Below are 16,851 nucleotides of genomic sequence, written 5' to 3'. Positions count from 1 at the left end.
CTCCCCCAGGTAGAGGTTTAGGGTTGGTGTCCACTTTAACGATTAGGTCTGGGGCTGGGAAGAGAAGGGAGGGGATTACTGCAATGTGAGGCAGATGTCTGGAGATGGCCTCCTCGTGCTGATCACATGGCCTGTGGCCCTGCCCGCACACAGGCCCAGCCGCAGGACTCCACCATGTGCTGCCTCCCCCTTCACAGAGACACAGACCAGCAGCCTCGTGGCCAGTCCAGATCCAGGAGACAGACACCCCGCCATCTTGCAGAGAGCCTCACCGTCCACACACATTGTCCTGGCTCCTGCTCCATTGGCTTTTCCCCACCTTCTCGCTGCCCTCCGTCAAGCCCCTGCTTCGCATGCAGTGCTGTGAGCTGTGGCTACGGATGCCGCGCTGACTTTTTTGAAATTTTTATTTATTGGTGGTACTGGAGTTCAACGTCAGGTCTTTGTGTTGGCTAGGTAGGTGCTCTACCCTAAGCCTCCAGTCATTTTTACCGTGTTTTTGTTGGTTTGGTACTGATATCTGGTGCCAGGACTTGAGCTCTTTCACTTGGCGTTTTGCCAAGTATTCTACACCAGAGCCATACCTCCAGTTGAACATTTCACTGAATAATTGAGCATAATAATACTTTCTGGACGTCTCTGACCAAGCTGGCTTTGAGTCAAGATCCTCAGGTCTCAACCTCCTGAGTTGCTAGGATTACAAGTGTGAGCACCTGCTTATTACTTTTTTTTTTTCCTGGTGGGTTGTGGGGCTTGGACTCTGGGCCTGGCTGTTGTCCTTGAGCTCTTCAGCTTAAAGCTACCACCCTACCCCTTGAACCACAGCGCCACTTCTGATTTTCTGATGGTTAATTGGAGATAAGAATCTCACAGTCTTTAGTGCCTGGGCTGGCTTTGAACCACAATCCTTAGATCTCAGCCTCCTGAGTAGCTAGGATGATGGGTACCCAGCTAGAGTTTTGATTCTGATTCTTTTTTTTTTTTTTTTTTTTTGCCAGTCCTGGGCCTTGAACTCAGGGCCTGAGCACTGTCCTTGGGCTTTTTCCTCAAGGCTAGAACTCTTTAACAGTTGAGCTACAGCACCACTTCTGGCTTTTTTCTATGTATGTGGTACCAAGGAATCGAACCTGGGTCTTTGTGCATGCTAGGCACTAGGCAAGCACTCTACCACCAGGCCAAACTCCCAGCCTAGAGTTTTGATTCTTACCCAGGTACATACCTGGGTACAATCTTTCTGTTGCTTCCCACCATAGCTGAGAGCATAGCTAGATACTTGCTGACACCCCACATTCTTTTTTTTTCCCTTTGCCAGTTGTGGGGCTTGAACTCAGGGCCTGGGTACTGCCCTTGGACACTTTTTGCTCAAGGTTAGTGCTCTGCCTCTTGAGTCACAGCACCATTTCTGACTTTTTCTGAGTGTGTGGTACTAAGGAATCAAACCCAGGACTTCCTGCAAGCGAGGCACTCTACCACTACTCTATGCTCCCAGTACCACCCCACATCCTTTCTGCTGAGTCTTTTGGATCCTCTGCATCATCTGGCCTGGAACCCTCTCCTGACCTCAGGAGGGGCCTAGGGTAATAGGCATGAGCCCTCTGTACCGCTCTGGGTTGAGAGGGGGGTCTCAGGTAGAGGATCTGACCTGCATCTTGCCAGCTTTGACCTGTGATTCCCCTAATCTTATCCTCATGACTCCCTAAGATTATAGGTGTGAGCCACTGGCACCCAGCTTCAGCTCACCCCGAGTGCCATCCCCTAGGTTTTCCCCTCGGGACTAGTGATCTACCACTGGAGTCATGGTTAATCACAGGAGTCTCATGGACATTCCTGCCTGGGCTGGCTTTGAACTGTGATCCCCAATTTCAGCTTCCTGAGTAGGTAGGATTATAGGTGGGATTCACTGGCGCCCAGCCTGACTTTTTCATTTTGAGTCTTGTTATTTAGCTCAGACTAGACTGGAGATTGTTGTGTAGCCCAGGCTGTCCTTGACCCGCAGATCCTCTTGGTTTAGTCTTCCGTGTGCTGGGACAACAGGTGTGTGCCACCAGCGGTTGTTCTTTAAGATCACCACCATTTAGAAAGGTTCTACCGTCTCAAAGAGTGCAGGCTCCTGCTGGCCTGCTGTCTGGCCGTCCCCCCGAGGCACCCTGGCTGCTGCCCGCCCACAACAAGGTGGCAGAGGGGTGTCGGGGGCAGAGCACAGCCACCACCCTGGCACCACCTGTTCTGCGGCGGGAGTTGCTGGGGACCAGGTGAGATCATGTGTAGCTGCCAGAGCCCGAGGCCAAGGGCACAGGTGACTGTGAGTCTGGCCAAGGACCTGGGGCAGTCAGGGTGTCAGCCCTTGCAGTCTCAGGGCTTGCTGGATCTCCTGCTGCTGGCATGCTTCTCTCTGGTGTGGCTATTAAGCCATGCTTTGAGAACACCCTTGCACCCCTGCGTGTGTTAGGGTGGCAGGGCTGTGTCCACAGGCTGCTCGGTGGAGACTTGCTTTGTGAGAGCAGCAAAACCTCTGGGCTGGGTGGCCTGTGGGCTCCAGTGCCGTGGCTCTTCCCCCACAGGCTTTGAGGATGACCCAGGGGCCGTGCTGCAGACCATGAGGAGATACGTCCACACTTTCTTTGGGTGCAGGGAGTGTGGTGAGCATTTTGAGGCAATGGCCAAAGAGTCTGTGGACACAGTGAAGACGCTGGACCAAGCTGTCCTCTGGCTGTGGAGGAAGCACAACGCAGTCAACAGCCGCCTGGCCGGTGAGTGTGGGGATGGCCGCCTGGCCCATGAGGGAAAGCTGGCCCGGGCCTGGAGGACCTGCAGCCTGCGGGAAGAGGCCTAGGCCGCTGTGCCGGCAGGCTGTTGCTTTCCCTGAGCTCCCACTGCTGTGCTGGGCTGTGCATGGGTGGGTGGGTGGCTGGCTGCCTTCCCAGACCCCTGTGTCCTGGCTTCCCAGCTGGTCCTCTGGCCTGAGCTCCTGGCCCTCGCCCAATAGCCCGCCACCCTTACCCCCTGTCAATAATTGGGATATTGGAAAACCTGGGGTATAACTTTTGGTAAGGAATTTTTATTTCTACATTGTAGCGTGGTATCAGTGGTTCACTCCTATAGCCCTCGCTGCTCAGAAGGCTGAGCTCTGAGGATTGCAGTTCAAACCCAGCCTAGACAGGAAAGTCCATGAGACTCTCTCCCATAAACTGCGCCCCCCAAAAAGCTACAAGGGAGCTGTGGGTAAAAGGGTAGAATGCTAATCTAGAGTGAAACCCAGGCCCTGAGTTCAGGCCCTAGGACTAGCGTGCGTGCGCATGCATGTGCGCGCGCACGCGCACACACACACACACACAGCTGTTCTTAGACTGTAAGCACACACACACGCACACACACACACAGAGCTGTTCTTAGACTGTAAGCCTAGCCTCTCTAGGTTTAGTCTGTAACCCCAAAAAAGTAGATTTGTTTTTAAAAACTAAATAGGACATATGTGTTTTCTCAGCGTTAACTAAATTCAAAATATTCACAAATCAATGGCAGATTAAAATTAGGCTTAAAAATAATTCCACTGAGAAATAAATTTAATGAGGATGAATAGAAAATACCCATAAACTGTTGGTTTTCATTTAATCCACTGTATTATAGAACATTACAACTAAAGCACTAAAGAGAATTGGTTTTTCTTTGCACTAAGAGCTGATGGCGCCTCGTGTTGTGGGATTTTCTCTTCCCTGTCAGCTGCTGTCTCAAGGCATCACCGTGAGCTGGGCTGAGGTCCTGGTGCTGGGATTTCCCCTCTCAGACACCTCCCCCTCGCCTGCGCCCCCCAGAGCGCTGCACTCCAGGGCTGCCAGCTGGGCTCCCAGCCTCCTCCCTTCCCTCAGAAGCCTCAAGTGCCGACTTCCCAGCCCTGCCTCCAGCCTGTAGAGGAAGGGAGGGGGACCTGGCTCTGCTGCCGGTGTCAGGTCCTCTGAGGATCTGCCAGCTCCTACGTCCACCATGACTTCACCCAGGTCCTTCACTGGACATGCCCAGAGAAGATACCGCGGGCCTTTGCCTCATTCCCTCCTGCCTTGTGCTTGTGGCACTTAGCACGCAGCTGAAGGGCCAGGCATAGCCAGCATCCCCTGGCCAGCATTCCCTTCAGGGACACTTGAGGGTGGCCGGCAGACACTGATAATCAGCCAGGGGCATGGAGGGCCCAGACCTGTGCTGTAGAGCTTCTGTGGTCCTTGCACTGGCTCAGCAAAGGCTTCTGGGGCTGGACCCGCCAGTGGATGCCCACATACTGCAGTAAGAGCAGTAGCTCGTGGTGTGTCCTCTGGGTGGTCTGGCCGCACTGCCTCCATCCACCGGCACAGGCCTGCGTCCGCTTCCCGTGCTGGCCAGCCGCCTGCATAGCAGTCCTCCTCAGAGAGGCTGGAGAGAGGTTTATTTTGAGCCTCCGGCCCCCAGTGCATGTTGGAGACATGTGGAAAGGGGCAAGCAGCTGCGCCCGACCCGGGTTTGTCTAGGGAAGGAAGGGACAGGAAGAAGGTGTGGGGCCTCCCGCACTCCAGATGTGCCCTTCACCTAGACCACACCCCGCCTCCCAGGGTGGCCCTTACCCTCCTCGGAAGTTTTTTTTTGGTCAGTCCTGGGGCTTGAACTCAGGGCCAGGGCACTGTCCCTGAGCTCTTTCGTTCAAGGCCAACACTCCACCACTGGAGCCACAGAGCCAGTTGTGGCTTTTTGTGATAAGCGTCTCACAGACCTAGGTTGGGGTGTAGCTCGGTGGAAGAGCACTTGTAGGCAAGAGCAAGGTCCTGGGTTAGGTCCGCACAGTTTTTGTGCCCAGGCTGCCTTTGAACCGTGATCTTCAGATCTCAACCTCCTGAGTAGCTGGGATGGTGGGCGTGATGCAGGGAAGAAGGAGAGGGGCCGCGGATGGGAGGTGGAGTCAGCCTCGGAACCAGCCATGCACGTGCACGCGTGGACTGCCTCGGCAGGTGGCAGCCGCCGTCTGATCAAGACACACTGCCGGAGCCCAGGGGAGGCACTGTGGGTGTAGTCCCGGGCATGTGGGGCTGGGGTGCTCACCTCCTGGCGGGAGCAGGGAGTGGAGTGGAGCTGAGCGGCTGTCTTGGTCCTGGGCTGTGAGCATGTCCCCCTTCAGGAGCCCTGAGCCACCTTTAGGGCCTAGGGGGGTGGTCGGGTGCCAGGAATGTGGGCGGGGGCTCCTGACAGAGCGGCCAGGCCTTGTGATGCCTGGAAAGGATGGCACAGACCGCCGAGAAGGCCAGAGGCAGGGTGGGTGGCAGCGGGTAGGGTCAGATGAGTGGCAAGTGGGCTCGTCAGAGGGAAGGGGACCTGCAGGGGGTGCTGTCTGGGTCAGGGAGCACGGAGCCCTGTGTGCAGAGAGTGGGTGTTCTGGACTGGATGCCTCTCCTCACTGGGCTGCCTCTTTCCTCTCCTAGGCCATCTGAGTGAGGACCCCACGTCCCCAAAGGTGCCGTGGCCCACACCAGAGCTCTGCCCGGCCTGCCACGAGGAAATTAAGGGCCTGGACAGCTGGAATGAGGGCCAGGTGCTCCTGTTCCTGAAGCGGCACTATGGCCGGAACAACCTCGTGGACACGTATTCTGTAGACCTGGGAGGTGCTGGTGAGGGAGCAGCGGCGGGCAGGGGCCAGGCCAAGGGCAGAGGACTTGGTCCCCTGGGGACGTTCCAGGGAGACCAAGATGCCCCAAGCCTCCATCCGCGCCACGTTGTGGACCCCAGAACAGACCTGCTGGAGAGCCTGCACCACGGGCTGGACCTGAGACTCCAGAGTCCCCAGGGGCCCCGGGCCCGGGAGGAGGCTGAGGCCTCCGCGCCCTTCCTCGGCGTTGGCTTCTCCAGCCTGGACATGAGCTTGTGTGTGGTGCTCTACGTGGCCTCTTCCCTGTTCCTCATGCTCATGTACTTCTTCTTCCGTGTGCGCTCCAGCTCCAAGCGGTGGAAGGTCCGGCTCCACCACCCAGCCGTCTAGCGGCCTCCTCCCGCCCCGCTCCGCCCCCCAGCGCCCAGCCACGTGGTGGCCTCCTCCCGCCCCGCTCCACCTCCTAGCGGGGTCCACCTCCCAGCAGTGTCCACCTCCCAGCGGTGTGGCGGCCTCAGCAGCACTCCTCAGTGCTCACCCTGACGACAGGGATGTTGTAAATAGGCCAGACTCAGCCCATCAGGAATGCCGGCGGCTCTTGTGGAAACACATGCCTGGCTGGCACTGTGTCCTTTCCCAGCGCGTGTTCACTGTGCCAGGTCAGAACGGGCAGGTCTCACAGGGCCCTCCCTATGCTCCTGCCTGCCAGCCCCCCGCCCTAGGGACACAGCAGAGCTGAAGCAGGGCGGCCTTCCCACCCCACACCTCCAGTACAGAAGCGGCCCACGGCCAGACAGTGCATGTGGGTCTGTGCGTGTGGACCTGTGCGTGTCTGCTGGGGCTGTGCGTGTGGACCTGTGCGTGTTTGCTGGGGCTGTGCATGTGGACCTGTGCTTGTCGGCTAGGGCTGTGCATGTCGGCTGGGGCTGTGCGTGTCAGTCTGCGTGTAGTCTGGGGCTATGCGTGTGGACCTGTGCGTGTCGGCTAGGGCTGTATGTGTCGGTCTGTGTGTGTAGTCTGGGCTGTGCGTGTGGACCTGTGCGTGTCGGCTGGGGCTGTGCGTGTCGGCTGTGGTTGTGCGTGTGGACCTGTGCATTGTCGGCTGGGGCTGTGCGTGTGGACCTGTGTGTGTAGGCTGGAGCTGTGCATGTGCACCTGAGCCTGTCGGCTGGGGCTGTGCGTGTCGGTCTGCATGTCGGCTAGGGCTGTGCATGTGGGCCTGTGCGTGTCGGCTGGGGCTGTGTGCAGGGGCCTGTGCGTGTCGGCTGGGGCTGTGCGTGTGGACCTGTGCCTTGTTGGCTGGGGCTGTGCATGTCGGCTGGGGCTGTGCGTGTGGACCTGTGCCTTGTTGGCTGGGGCTGTGCATGTCGGCTGGGGCTGTGCGTGTGGACCTGTGCCTTGTTGGCTGGGGCTGTGCGTGTCGGCTGGGGCTGTGCGTATGGACCTGTGCCTTGTCAGCTGAGGTTCTGCCTGCAGGCAACCCAGGCTTCCATCAGCCATGCCCCGCAGGCCACTTGCTCTACACACAAAGGCCCCGGGCAGGGGCAGTGGGTTCTGTAGGTTACTGTGTCTCATGAAATGACTCGGGGCTGTGAGGTGGTGGCTGGTCTGAGGCAGGGTGGTGGCGGTGCCTTTTAGTTTACTGGTGACAAGGGACTGAGGGACAGCACAGTCTGGTCCCTCTGGAGGGAGCCCTGGGCTAGCTGGAAGGTCAGGGATGGGGTCATGAGAACTGGTCTGCTCTTGGGGTAGGGTGGGGGCCCCAGGAGGCCCACAGGAGCCTTTGCTCTGTCCCCATCTTCACACCCCAAAGGAATACAAACGCGGCCCTGTGTCCACCCTCTGCGGGACCGTCCGAGGGAGGTAGCCCCAAGCCACTCCTCAGCCCTGGGAGCCCAGGCCGTCCTGGACTGAAGCTGCAGAGAAGGTGCTCTCAGGCCAGGCTGCCTCTCCAGGCCTCAGGGATGGCTTTTCTTTCAATTGTTTTAACAATTTGAGCTCACTGTAAGATTAAAGCGCCCAGCAGCTTGCTGTTCCAGGGGCATTGCTGCTGAGACGCTGTGGCTGTTGGCTTGTCTCACAAGTGGCCTTTTATTTGGATGAAGTAGGCCAGTGTGTGTGTGTGTGTGTGTGTGTGTGTGTGTGTGTGTGTGTGTGTGCACGCACATGTGCATAGGCACGACCAGCAGAGCTGTAAATACTCTGTCCGCTTTGCCTGTGGTGTATTTTATACAGTAAGTGTCCCTAAGGATGATGGGCACAGCGTCCTGTAAGACTGTCGTGGCTGTGGCCTGAAGGCTGCTGCCGCTGTCTCCTTGGGCCTTCCTTCCCTTCTGGGGCCCTGGGCTTGGAGGTCTGGTCCTCTCCAGGGCGGGGATGGCCTCGCTGCCTCGGCTCCCACTCGAGCTCCCACTTCACGTTGTCTGGAAAGGATCTTCTCACTCGATGCCTTTCACCTCTGAAACCCTGCGTTTGAAAACCAGGAGCCTGCCTGAAGCTGGTTGTGTGCCTAGCTTATTGGAGGTTGTCTGGGCTGTCTGGCAGGTTTCCCACAGCTGCAAGGAAAAGCTTTGAGCCGCCTGTCAGACTACCTCTGTGGCTGCCCCGTGGGAGGCAGGGCTGGCCTTCCGCTTCTCTCCTGCTGAACTAGAGGCTGCTTCCTGAGGACAAGCCTGGACTTCTGGGGCTAATGTGGGCAGACTGGCAGCCATGCTGTGCTGGGCCATCCTGCAGCTGGCCAGGACTCACACACCTGGATTTCCTGCTCAGGTCTGGGGTGCCACCTTTAGGCAAGGTGTAGACCTTAAAAAAAAAGAAGTGCTAGTGGGGCATGTGGCTCGGAATCCCAGCTACTCAGGAGGCTGAGATGTGAGGGTCACAGTCTGAAGTCAGCCAGCCAGGAAGGTCCATGAGACTCACCTCCAGTTAACTCCCAAAAGCTACAAGTGCAACTGTGGCTCAAGTGAAGCAGCAGCACCCATGCCCCGAGTTCAAGTCCCAGGGCCAGCACACACACACTAAAAAGGTATTGAGACCAATGAATATAATATGGAAGTAATATAAATGCTTATTTATTTTTAATGGAAAGATTTTGATTAAAACTCAATGGACGTGAAAATATAATTGAAATTTCTTAAGTGCAAGGAAAGTGAATATTTTGTATCTAAGCTATAATGTGCACATTTTAAGAATAAAATCTTACATTTGAGAAGATGGTCATCGTTCTTTGGAAGCGGGAGCCAGCGGCTGCAGTGCCACGGGGTGGGGACAGGTTCACAGACGAGGCATCTGAAATTCTAGAATTTCCTGTGTTGAACCAGAAGTCCTCCGGGCGGCAGCCGGGAGGACAGACACACGGACAAGTGGGGAATGATTGTAGATGTCTCCATGGAGTTGATCTGGGCCGAGGTGACCATCAGACGCTGGCACCAGACCCTCCGGAGCCTCACCGGGGCCAGCGCGGCCCTGTGCAACCTCGGGGGACGTCCGAGGGAGGTAGCCCAAGCCACCCCTCGGCACAGAGGCCCCGGCCGCCCCTCGCCGCCCTGCCACGGGGGGAAGGTGATGGCCACGGAAGGGGCCTCGGTGGCTGGGTTTGCATCCGAGCCCGAGAGGGAAGCCGGCAGCCCGGCGGCCTGCGCCCGCAGATGGGCCCCGCAGCCCCGCACGCGGGACCCCAGCGCGCGGCCCGCGGGCCTCCGGCGGCCTCCGCGCGGGGGGCGGGGCCGGGGGGCGGGGGCGCCCCCTTCAGTACCGCGGACAGCGCCGTCCCGGAGGCGGGGGACACGCGGACCCGGGGCCACCATGCTTCTGGAAGCCCAGCTCGACCGCGACCCCGAGCGGCCCGGAGCGCCCGCGGCCGCCGTCCTCCGCAGCTTCGGCGGGACGCCGGGTAGGCGCGGAGGGGCTCTGCGGGGACGCGGGAGGAGGAGAGGGGCCGGGGAGGGAGGGGAGCGCAGGGGCGGGAGGAGGCCGCGGAGCCGAGCCGGCGGGCGCGAGGCCGGGCGCGGGGCGGCGCGGCCCTCGGCTCCCGCCCAGCATCTCCCCAGGACCGCTCCGCCCGCGGACGTTGGAGCATAATGGAGGCTTTGTGGGCGGCCGTCCAGATGCCCGGCAGCTTGGGGCCGCCCCTTCCCCGCCCGCCGCGCGCCGCCCGAGCGGACACCCAACCGACGGCCGCGCCGCCGCCCCTCCGCTCCCGCCAGTGCGGAGCCCGGCCGCGGGCCGCCCCGGCCCAGGGAGGGACGCGGAGGGAGCGGGGGCTCGCGGGGAGACGTGGGGCCGCCGCCTCCCCGCCCGGATCCCCGCCGCGCTCCGTCCCGGGACCTCGGCGCGGCGCGGGGGCTCGAGCGGCCGGGCGGGGCCGGCGAGCCGCCGAGGCCCGCGGTGGAGCCCCGCGGCTCGGCCGCGCCCGCTTCCCCGGGCGGCCGGAGCAGCTCGCTGGCCGCACCCGCGCGGCCGCGCTCGGGGGCGGTCTGGGGCCACGTCGGGCCCCCTCGCCCTGTCCGGGGTCCCCGGCTCCCGGGGAGCGCCTGGCGCGCCCCTCTCGCCGCCTCTTCCCCCGGGGCCCTCAGCCCTCCGGGCGCCCGCGAGGCGCGAGCCGGGGCCGCCTCCACCTGGCCCTCCCGCCGTCCCCGCCCTCGGGCCGGGCCCACGCGGCCGCCCCCGGCGCGTCTCCGCGACCCCCGGCTCCGCCCCGCGCTCCGCCCCGCCCCCGCGCTCCGCCCCGCGCGCGGCCCGCGGCTCGGGGGGCCCCGGCCGCCCGCGGGCTCCGCGCCCCGCTGCGCTGCCAGTCTCGGGTCTACGGGCTCCGGATCGCCGCGCCCGGGGAGTTTGGGGTCAGGGGGCGGCGACCCCCGGCAGCATGGAGGCGCGCGGGGAGCTGGACGCGGCCCGGGAGGCGGCCGGCAGCGACCTGCTGCTGGCGCTGCTGGCGCGGAGGGCCGACCTGCGCCGAGGTGGGTGCCCGGCCGCCCGGGCGGAGCGGAGCCGCAGCGCGGGCCGGCCAGCTCCGCTCGTCCAGGCTCGTCTCGGGGGACGCTGGGCGGCCCCGCGCCGGGCTCCCGGGAGAGCTGGGAGGCGAGGCCCCGCGGCGGGGCAGCGTCGTCGGGCGGGACGCACACCCTCCCGGGCTCGGGTGCTGGCGGACGCGTCCGGGCGCGCGGCTCTGCCCACCAGCGGGCCGCCAGGTCGGGTCCACCGGGAAACGCCCGGCTTCCAACACGCGGACCCGCGGCCCGGCCTCCCGCCAGGGTTGTGGGTGCCAAGGCCCCGGCGGGCGGGCGAGAGGGATGGCGAGGCGGGACGCGGGCGGCTCGGGCTCGCGCGGCCCGGCCGGGTTTTTCAGACGGTCGGGGGAGGGGATGGATGGCGGCGATGGCTCCGAGCAGCATCTGCCGAGCGCGCGGCCGGCGCGGGGCTTCGCGGGGCAGGGATCGCCGGGCAGGGATCGCCGGGCTGAGATCACCGGGCAGGGATCGCCGGGCAGGGATCGCCGGGCTGAGATCACCGGGCAGGGATCGCCGGGCTGAGATCGCCGGGCAGGGATCGCCGGGCAGGAATCGCCGGGCTGAGATCACCGGGCAGGGATCGCCGGGCAGGGATCGCGGGGCAGGGATCGCCCCGCTGGGATCGCCGGGCAGGGATCGCCCCGCTGGGATCGCCCGGCTGGGATCGCGGGGCAGGGATCGCCGGGCAGGGATCGCCGGGCAGGGATCGCCCCGCTGGGATCGCCCGGCTGGGATCGCCGGGCAGGGATCGCCGGGCTGGGATCGCCCCGCAGCCGCAGCCGCAGCCCGGGCGCGCTCGGCGGGGCGCAGCGGGATTTTGCCGGACGCGGGTCGCGCGGCCCGGGCCCGGCGCTGTCCGCGCCGCGGTGCTGAACCGGCGTCGCCGGGCGCCACGCCGGCCGCGCCCGTGCGGGATGGCCCGGCCCCGGGGTGCGGGTCGCAGCCGGGGCCGCGCGGCTTTGCTGGACGCGGGGTCGCGTCCATGGCGGTTTCTGGGCAGCGCTGGCGGGAGGTGGGCGGATTTCCTCCGAGCCCCTGGAACTCCCTGCCATGTTCTCCCGCTGGAGCTTCCAGGTCTGAAACTCCGGAGGTGGGGAAGGGCCCTGAAGCTGGAGCGGGGCCACCTCCGAGGAGGCCTCGCTCTGCGCGGGGCTCTTTCGTCTTGGAGGCCCTATCTAAATTAACAGGTCCCCACCTACCAACCCGGGGACGTCCCGGAGCCCCTGCCTTCCCCAGGCCCGCAAGCCCTGGGGACCCCAGTGGGAGCCGCAGCGGGCAGATCACCCTCCCCAGAGCTGAGCACTGCCCGTCCTTTCGGCCAGTCCACCCACGGGCATCGTTGCCCAGAGGTGGGGAGGGCTGGAGCTGTTAAGGCTGCAGGGTCCGGTCAGGCCCCAGAGCTGGGCACCTACACTGCTGCAGCCTCCAGAAAGTGAAGCCACGCGGCTTAGTTGTTCAAAGTCTGAAGTTGCAGGAGCTTAACTGATACCCTGGAGGGTATGGAGTTGTTGTTCCAATTTGTAGTGTCAGCGTTCCCAGACAACTGCCCCCTCCCAGGTGAGGTTTTCCTTGGAGCCGGGCATGTGCCCTTCCCTGGTCTGTGAACATCGCCCAGTTGCCACCCTTGGCCTCAGAGCCAGGGCCCTCCTTCCTGCTCCACACACACATCCAGACTCATTTGTTTTTATTTTCCAGGCTGCCACCAGGCCATCTCTAAAATCGCTTCTGCCTCCCTAAACTGGGGAGCTGGGCTCCAGCTAGCTAGGTGCAAGAAAATGGGGTCCCCGTGCAGCTGTGGGCCCGGGGACCCCACGGCTGGCTCTGGTTGGGGAGAAGGTAACCTTTCCACCCCTGCCTCTGACTGGGCCACTCCTGTGTCCACAGAGATGCCGCTGTGCGCCGGCTGTGACCAGCACATTCTGGACAGATTCATCCTCAAGGCACTGGACCGCCACTGGCACAGCAAGTGCCTCAAGTGCAGCGACTGCCACACGCCGCTGGCCGAGCGCTGCTTCAGCCGCGGGGAGAGCGTCTACTGCAAGGACGACTTCTTCAAGTGAGCTGGGGAGGGGAGGGAGGGGGCCGGGACACAGCCTGCGGCAGAAAGCGCGGAGGGGAGTGTGGCCCTGCTGCGGCTCAACAGCCAGGCCCCAGCCCTCCGGTCACCCGGGCTGGCGTCGGGGAGCGACTTGGTTAGAACGCCAAAAAACACCATTTAAAAATAACAGTGATGGGAGTGAGCGCGGTGGCTCCTGCCTGGGAACCTGGCCACTGCAGGGCTGAGATCTGAGGAGCACAGCGGCAGTCCAGACTAGTTGATCAAAGAGCCGGGAGTGGGGCCGAGACTTGAGCTGTGGAGCCCATCTTGAGTAGAAAATGCTAAGGAAGGGTACCCAGAGTGTGAGCCCCACTATTGGCACCCAAATTAATAATTTTTGTCAATTATAAAAGTCATTTTTAAAAAAAGGAAAGGAAAAAAAAAGGAGCTCAATTTTACGGAGTTCTGGGCAGCGCACTCGCTCCTGAGCCCCGCTGGCTTTTCTCCGGCAAGGGTGGCTACGGACCCGGACCCGCGCTCTGCCACCGGCGGGGAGCGGGCTCCACCCATCCCAGGCCACGGGCCTGAGGACCCTCACTCAGGTCTGCTCGGCCGACCGATGCGGGGCCCGTGGAGCTTCCTCCCGAGTCCTCCGCCCGCCGACCCGCTCCGGGCGAAGGAGCGGCCGCGCGGAGACTGAGCCAAGCCCTGTGCCTTTGCGTCTGCAGGCGCTTCGGGACCAAGTGTGCCGCGTGCCAGCTGGGCATCCCGCCCACCCAGGTGGTGCGCCGGGCCCAGGACTTCGTGTACCACCTGCACTGCTTCGCCTGCGTTGTGTGCAAGCGGCAGCTGGCCACGGGGGACGAGTTCTACCTCATGGAGGATAGCCGGCTGGTGTGCAAGGCGGACTACGAGACTGCCAAGCAGCGAGGTCAGTAGGCTGGGCCTTCGGGCAAGATCCTCACCTCCAGGGCCTCCTCCAGGTGCTGGAGGGTCGGCCCTACGTCCCCCGAGAACCCCCAGGCCCACCCACCCTTTACAATACAGGTTACAGGGCCAGGGGCAGAGGCCGTGCCAAGTGGGACAGAGGTTCTAATTTAAAATTAACTAACTGGTGGCAGCAGTGGACACCCCTTCCCCTGGGGCCGCAGCCACGTCTCTCACTTTACTCGTGGTGCCCTCGGAGTCTGACAAGGCCGTGGAGAGCACGGGCCCTGGGCATTTGGGGTGACCCCAGGGCTCCCCCTCCTCCACAGAGGCAGAGGCCACAGCCAAAAGGCCACGCACCACCATCACCGCCAAGCAGCTGGAGACGCTGAAGAGCGCCTACAACACCTCGCCCAAGCCGGCCCGCCACGTGCGCGAGCAGCTGTCCTCCGAAACCGGCCTGGACATGCGCGTGGTGCAGGTCAGCGCCCCGGCCGCCCACCTCTCCCTCCCCCCGCCGGAGCTGCCCGAGCGAGCGGGCTGGGGCCTCGGCCGGCCCTCACCACTCCTACCCCCCAGGTTTGGTTCCAGAACCGCCGGGCCAAGGAAAAGAGGCTGAAGAAGGACGCAGGCCGGCAGCGCTGGGGACAGTACTTCCGGAACATGAAGCGCTCACGGGGCAGCTCCAAGTCAGACAAGGACAGCGTCCAGGATGGCCAGGACAGCGACGCCGAGGTGTCCTTCACGGGTACGGAGCCCCTGCCCCGCGGCCTGGCACGTGGTGTTGTCGGGAGAACCCGGGCTCCACCGGTGTCTCAGCTTCCCAGTTTCCTCCTGGAAGCAACTCCTGCATAGACCTTGGCCAGCCCCACCACGCCAGATGGGGAGCAAAGTCCCCGCGACCCCCCTGCTCCCCCTCTGGAGGGAGGGTTGGGGTTTCCCCTCGGCTCCTCCTGCGGAGGAAAGGCAGTAAATGTCCGGGCTTCGGGACTTTTGAGGGGGGAGGAAGTCTCTTTCGTCATCTGTGGGCCCTCACCAGGGGCACCCCAACATACCTTGAAGTACCCCCTCCTCTTGGGACTGCATTGTGACCTCTGGCCACTAGTTTAGCCTCTGGGGATTCGATTTCCTACTCTGCAAAACGGAGGTGCGGTGGGCGCAGCTGAGCTCCCAGCTGGTGGGGCCCCACATGTCCCGTCCCCGCGGTGTCCCACACAAAGCCCAGTGGCAGCGGTGGCAACGTTGGGGAGGGGCTTTTGCGGCCCGTCACCCCAGCACCCCGCTCAGGCGAGCCCTGAGGGTTTCTCTGTTCCTTGCAGATGAGCCGCCCATGGCCGACGTGGGTCCTGCCGGCAGCCTGTACTGCGGCCTCGGGGAGCCCGCCCCGGCCCTGGGCCGCCCCACCGCAGCCCTCGGCAGCTTCGCGCTGGAGCACGGAGGCCTGGCTGGGCCGGAGCAGTACCGGGAGCTGCGGCCCGGCAGCCCCTACGGCAGGCCCCCGTCGCCGCCGGCCCCGCAGCCCCTCCTGTCCGGCCTGGTGTACCCCGACACCAGCCTGGGCCTGGTGCCCTCCGGACCCCCCGGCGGCCCCCCACCCATGAGGGCGCTGGCAGGAAACGGACCCAGCTCGGATCTGTCCACGGGGAGCAGCGGCGGTTACCCCGACTTCCCCGCCAGCCCTGCCTCCTGGCTGGACGAGGTGGACCACGCGCCGCCGTTCTGACTGAGGCCCCTGGCTCCACCGCGCAGACCAGGGGATCTTGGTGCAGGTGGTGAGGGGCGGAAGCGCTCCAGTTCCAGGACCTCTGGGGCCGGCCGGATGGGGGCTACGGAGGGCAACCGTCCCGGGTTGATGCCCGGCCGCCCCTCCAACTCCTCCAGGGGGAGAGGGGCTGCAGACCGCAGGCTCCTCCTCAGACACAGGGTGACCCGTGTGGCAGCTGTTTTGCAGGCAATGCCCTCCCTTAGGACCAGGTAACGAGCACTTGGGGCTTTCCCTGGGTCCCGTCTACGGAGGGTCTGGCCTGCCCCGCCGGCTGCGGACCTGAGTCCAGACTTGGAAGGTTCACCAACCTGCTTTCAGTTCCTAGAGCACCCTTCCTTCCCCCGGGCCTCAGGACCACCATTCCCTCTCCCCAGGGGCTCTGGCATCCTTCCCCAGAGCTTCTGGATCTTTCTGTTCTTAGTGCTGGTAGTGGAGGCTGAGCTTCCTGCAGCCCCTTCTGCAAGGTCATGGTCAAGCCTTTAAGGCAACACGGTTCAATCCCCACCCCACCCCACCCTCAAGGCCAGCTCAGGCCTCAAGGCCCAGGATACAGCCACCAGCAGACACCCTCGCCAAGCAGCCTGTTGCTCAGAGGGTCAGCTCTCCACGGTGGCTGGAGCAGCCTCCTCCGATGCTGTGGTCCCAGGAGACCCCTGCAGCCACCCCAGAGACTGGGGCAGCTGGGTGGCAGTCACGCCCTAAACCGGGATCTGGCTGGCTACCTGTTGGTTCTGTGAATGTCCTCTGGCTTTTACTTAATCTCTGGTGATCAGCTCTTTCCAAGACATCAATAAATTTGTCAGCTAGAGTGGCTGGCGTGGCATGTGTGTGTGTGTGTGTGTGTGTGTGTGTGCGTGCGTGCGTGGAGGCTGGAGAACTGCCCAGCTGTGTCCTGTGACAGGAGAGAGGCCGGGCTGCTCCTCACAGCACTGGGCTCTGGACCCAGAGTTGGGCACCCTTTGCCCTGATCTGGGTCAAGCTCCAGAGCCCGAAAAGAAGGGGTGCCCTGGAATTGCTGCCCTCCATCCCAGGCAGGAGCCGGGACTGGGCATGGACCGGGAAGAGCCAGGACCTGAGCTCTGGCACCTGGAGCAGTGTGAGCGCTGGGCTCATGGGCTCACGGGAGTGTGAATCCCACTGGGACCGCAGCCGCTGCACCCGCCCCTCCCAGCAGAATGGACAGTGACAGGCCTCGTGAAGGACTGACCTGGGGCAAGGGGCAAAGCCCGAGCCAGCCCCTCTCTGGAGGCTGGGGGCTGCTGTGCCCTCGCAGCCTCCCCCAGGACCTTGTAGGAGGGGTCGGCTGGCAATTTCATCAGGGGCCGGGGAGGGGGGTCTCCAGCCTGCAGGGTGTGGCCAAGGGAAGCTGGGGGCTGCTGGGCCTGTCCCATGTGCCCCAAGGACACAGGACGGAGGACTGGGGGTGGCTGGCTGTGACCGGGGCCCAGGGGAGGGGAGGGAGGAGGATGAAGGGAACGGGGAGGTCCCGGTCCCGCTCTGCTGGGGCTGG

At 63.2% G+C, this 16,851-nt stretch overlaps 2 protein-coding genes across 3 annotated transcripts in view; both read left to right on the top strand.

Moving 5' to 3' along the window:
• The window catches only part of Qsox2 (quiescin sulfhydryl oxidase 2), a 28,621-nt gene extending 22,180 nt beyond the window's left edge, over window positions 1-6,441 (top strand). The window contains exons 11-12 of the mRNA XM_090330921.1: window positions 2,562-2,750; window positions 5,439-6,441. Of these exons, the coding sequence (XP_090187047.1) occupies window positions 2,562-2,750; window positions 5,439-5,992 (743 nt within the window). The 3' untranslated portion in view covers window positions 5,993-6,441. The remainder of the gene's footprint in view (window positions 1-2,561; window positions 2,751-5,438) is intronic.
• Window positions 6,442-9,406: 2,965 nt separating this feature from the next.
• Lhx3 (LIM homeobox 3) lies at window positions 9,407-15,299 on the top strand. Of its 2 annotated transcripts, none has more exons than XM_090329250.1 (6): window positions 9,407-9,494; window positions 12,496-12,667; window positions 13,378-13,580; window positions 13,906-14,057; window positions 14,156-14,324; window positions 14,896-15,299. In XM_090329250.1, exons 1-6 carry the CDS (start codon window positions 9,407-9,409, stop codon window positions 15,297-15,299), a joined length of 1,188 nt encoding a protein of 395 aa, XP_090185376.1. The 2 variants fall into 2 exon arrangements, with proteins under 2 accessions (XP_090185376.1, XP_090185374.1); XM_090329248.1 differs by lacking the exon at window positions 9,407-9,494 and adding an exon at window positions 10,467-10,560.
• The last annotated feature ends 1,552 nt before the right edge of the window (window positions 15,300-16,851 follow it).

The sequence above is a fragment of the Megascapheus bottae genome, chromosome 3, assembly GCF_031878675.1.
Source record: "Megascapheus bottae isolate mThoBot1 chromosome 3, mThoBot2.hap1, whole genome shotgun sequence".
NCBI classification, from domain to species: Eukaryota; Metazoa; Chordata; class Mammalia; order Rodentia; family Geomyidae; genus Megascapheus; species Megascapheus bottae.
Note: the sequence above shows the minus strand (reverse complement) of the source record. Positions and strands in the feature narration are given on the sequence as shown.

What these genes read in the sequence shown, in the direction of transcription:
- Lhx3 (XM_090329248.1), top strand. Translation starts at nt 10,467, where the DNA reads ATGGAGGCGCGCGGGGAGCTGGACGCGGCCCGGGAGGCGGCCGGCAGC. An exon ending in GAGGGCCGACCTGCGCCGAG is followed by an intron (nt 10,561 to 12,495) that starts GTGGGTGCCCGG and finishes CTGTGTCCACAG; the next exon opens with AGATGCCGCTGTGCGCCGGC. An exon ending in TGCAAGGACGACTTCTTCAA is followed by an intron (nt 12,668 to 13,377) that starts GTGAGCTGGGGA and finishes TTGCGTCTGCAG; the next exon opens with GCGCTTCGGGACCAAGTGTG.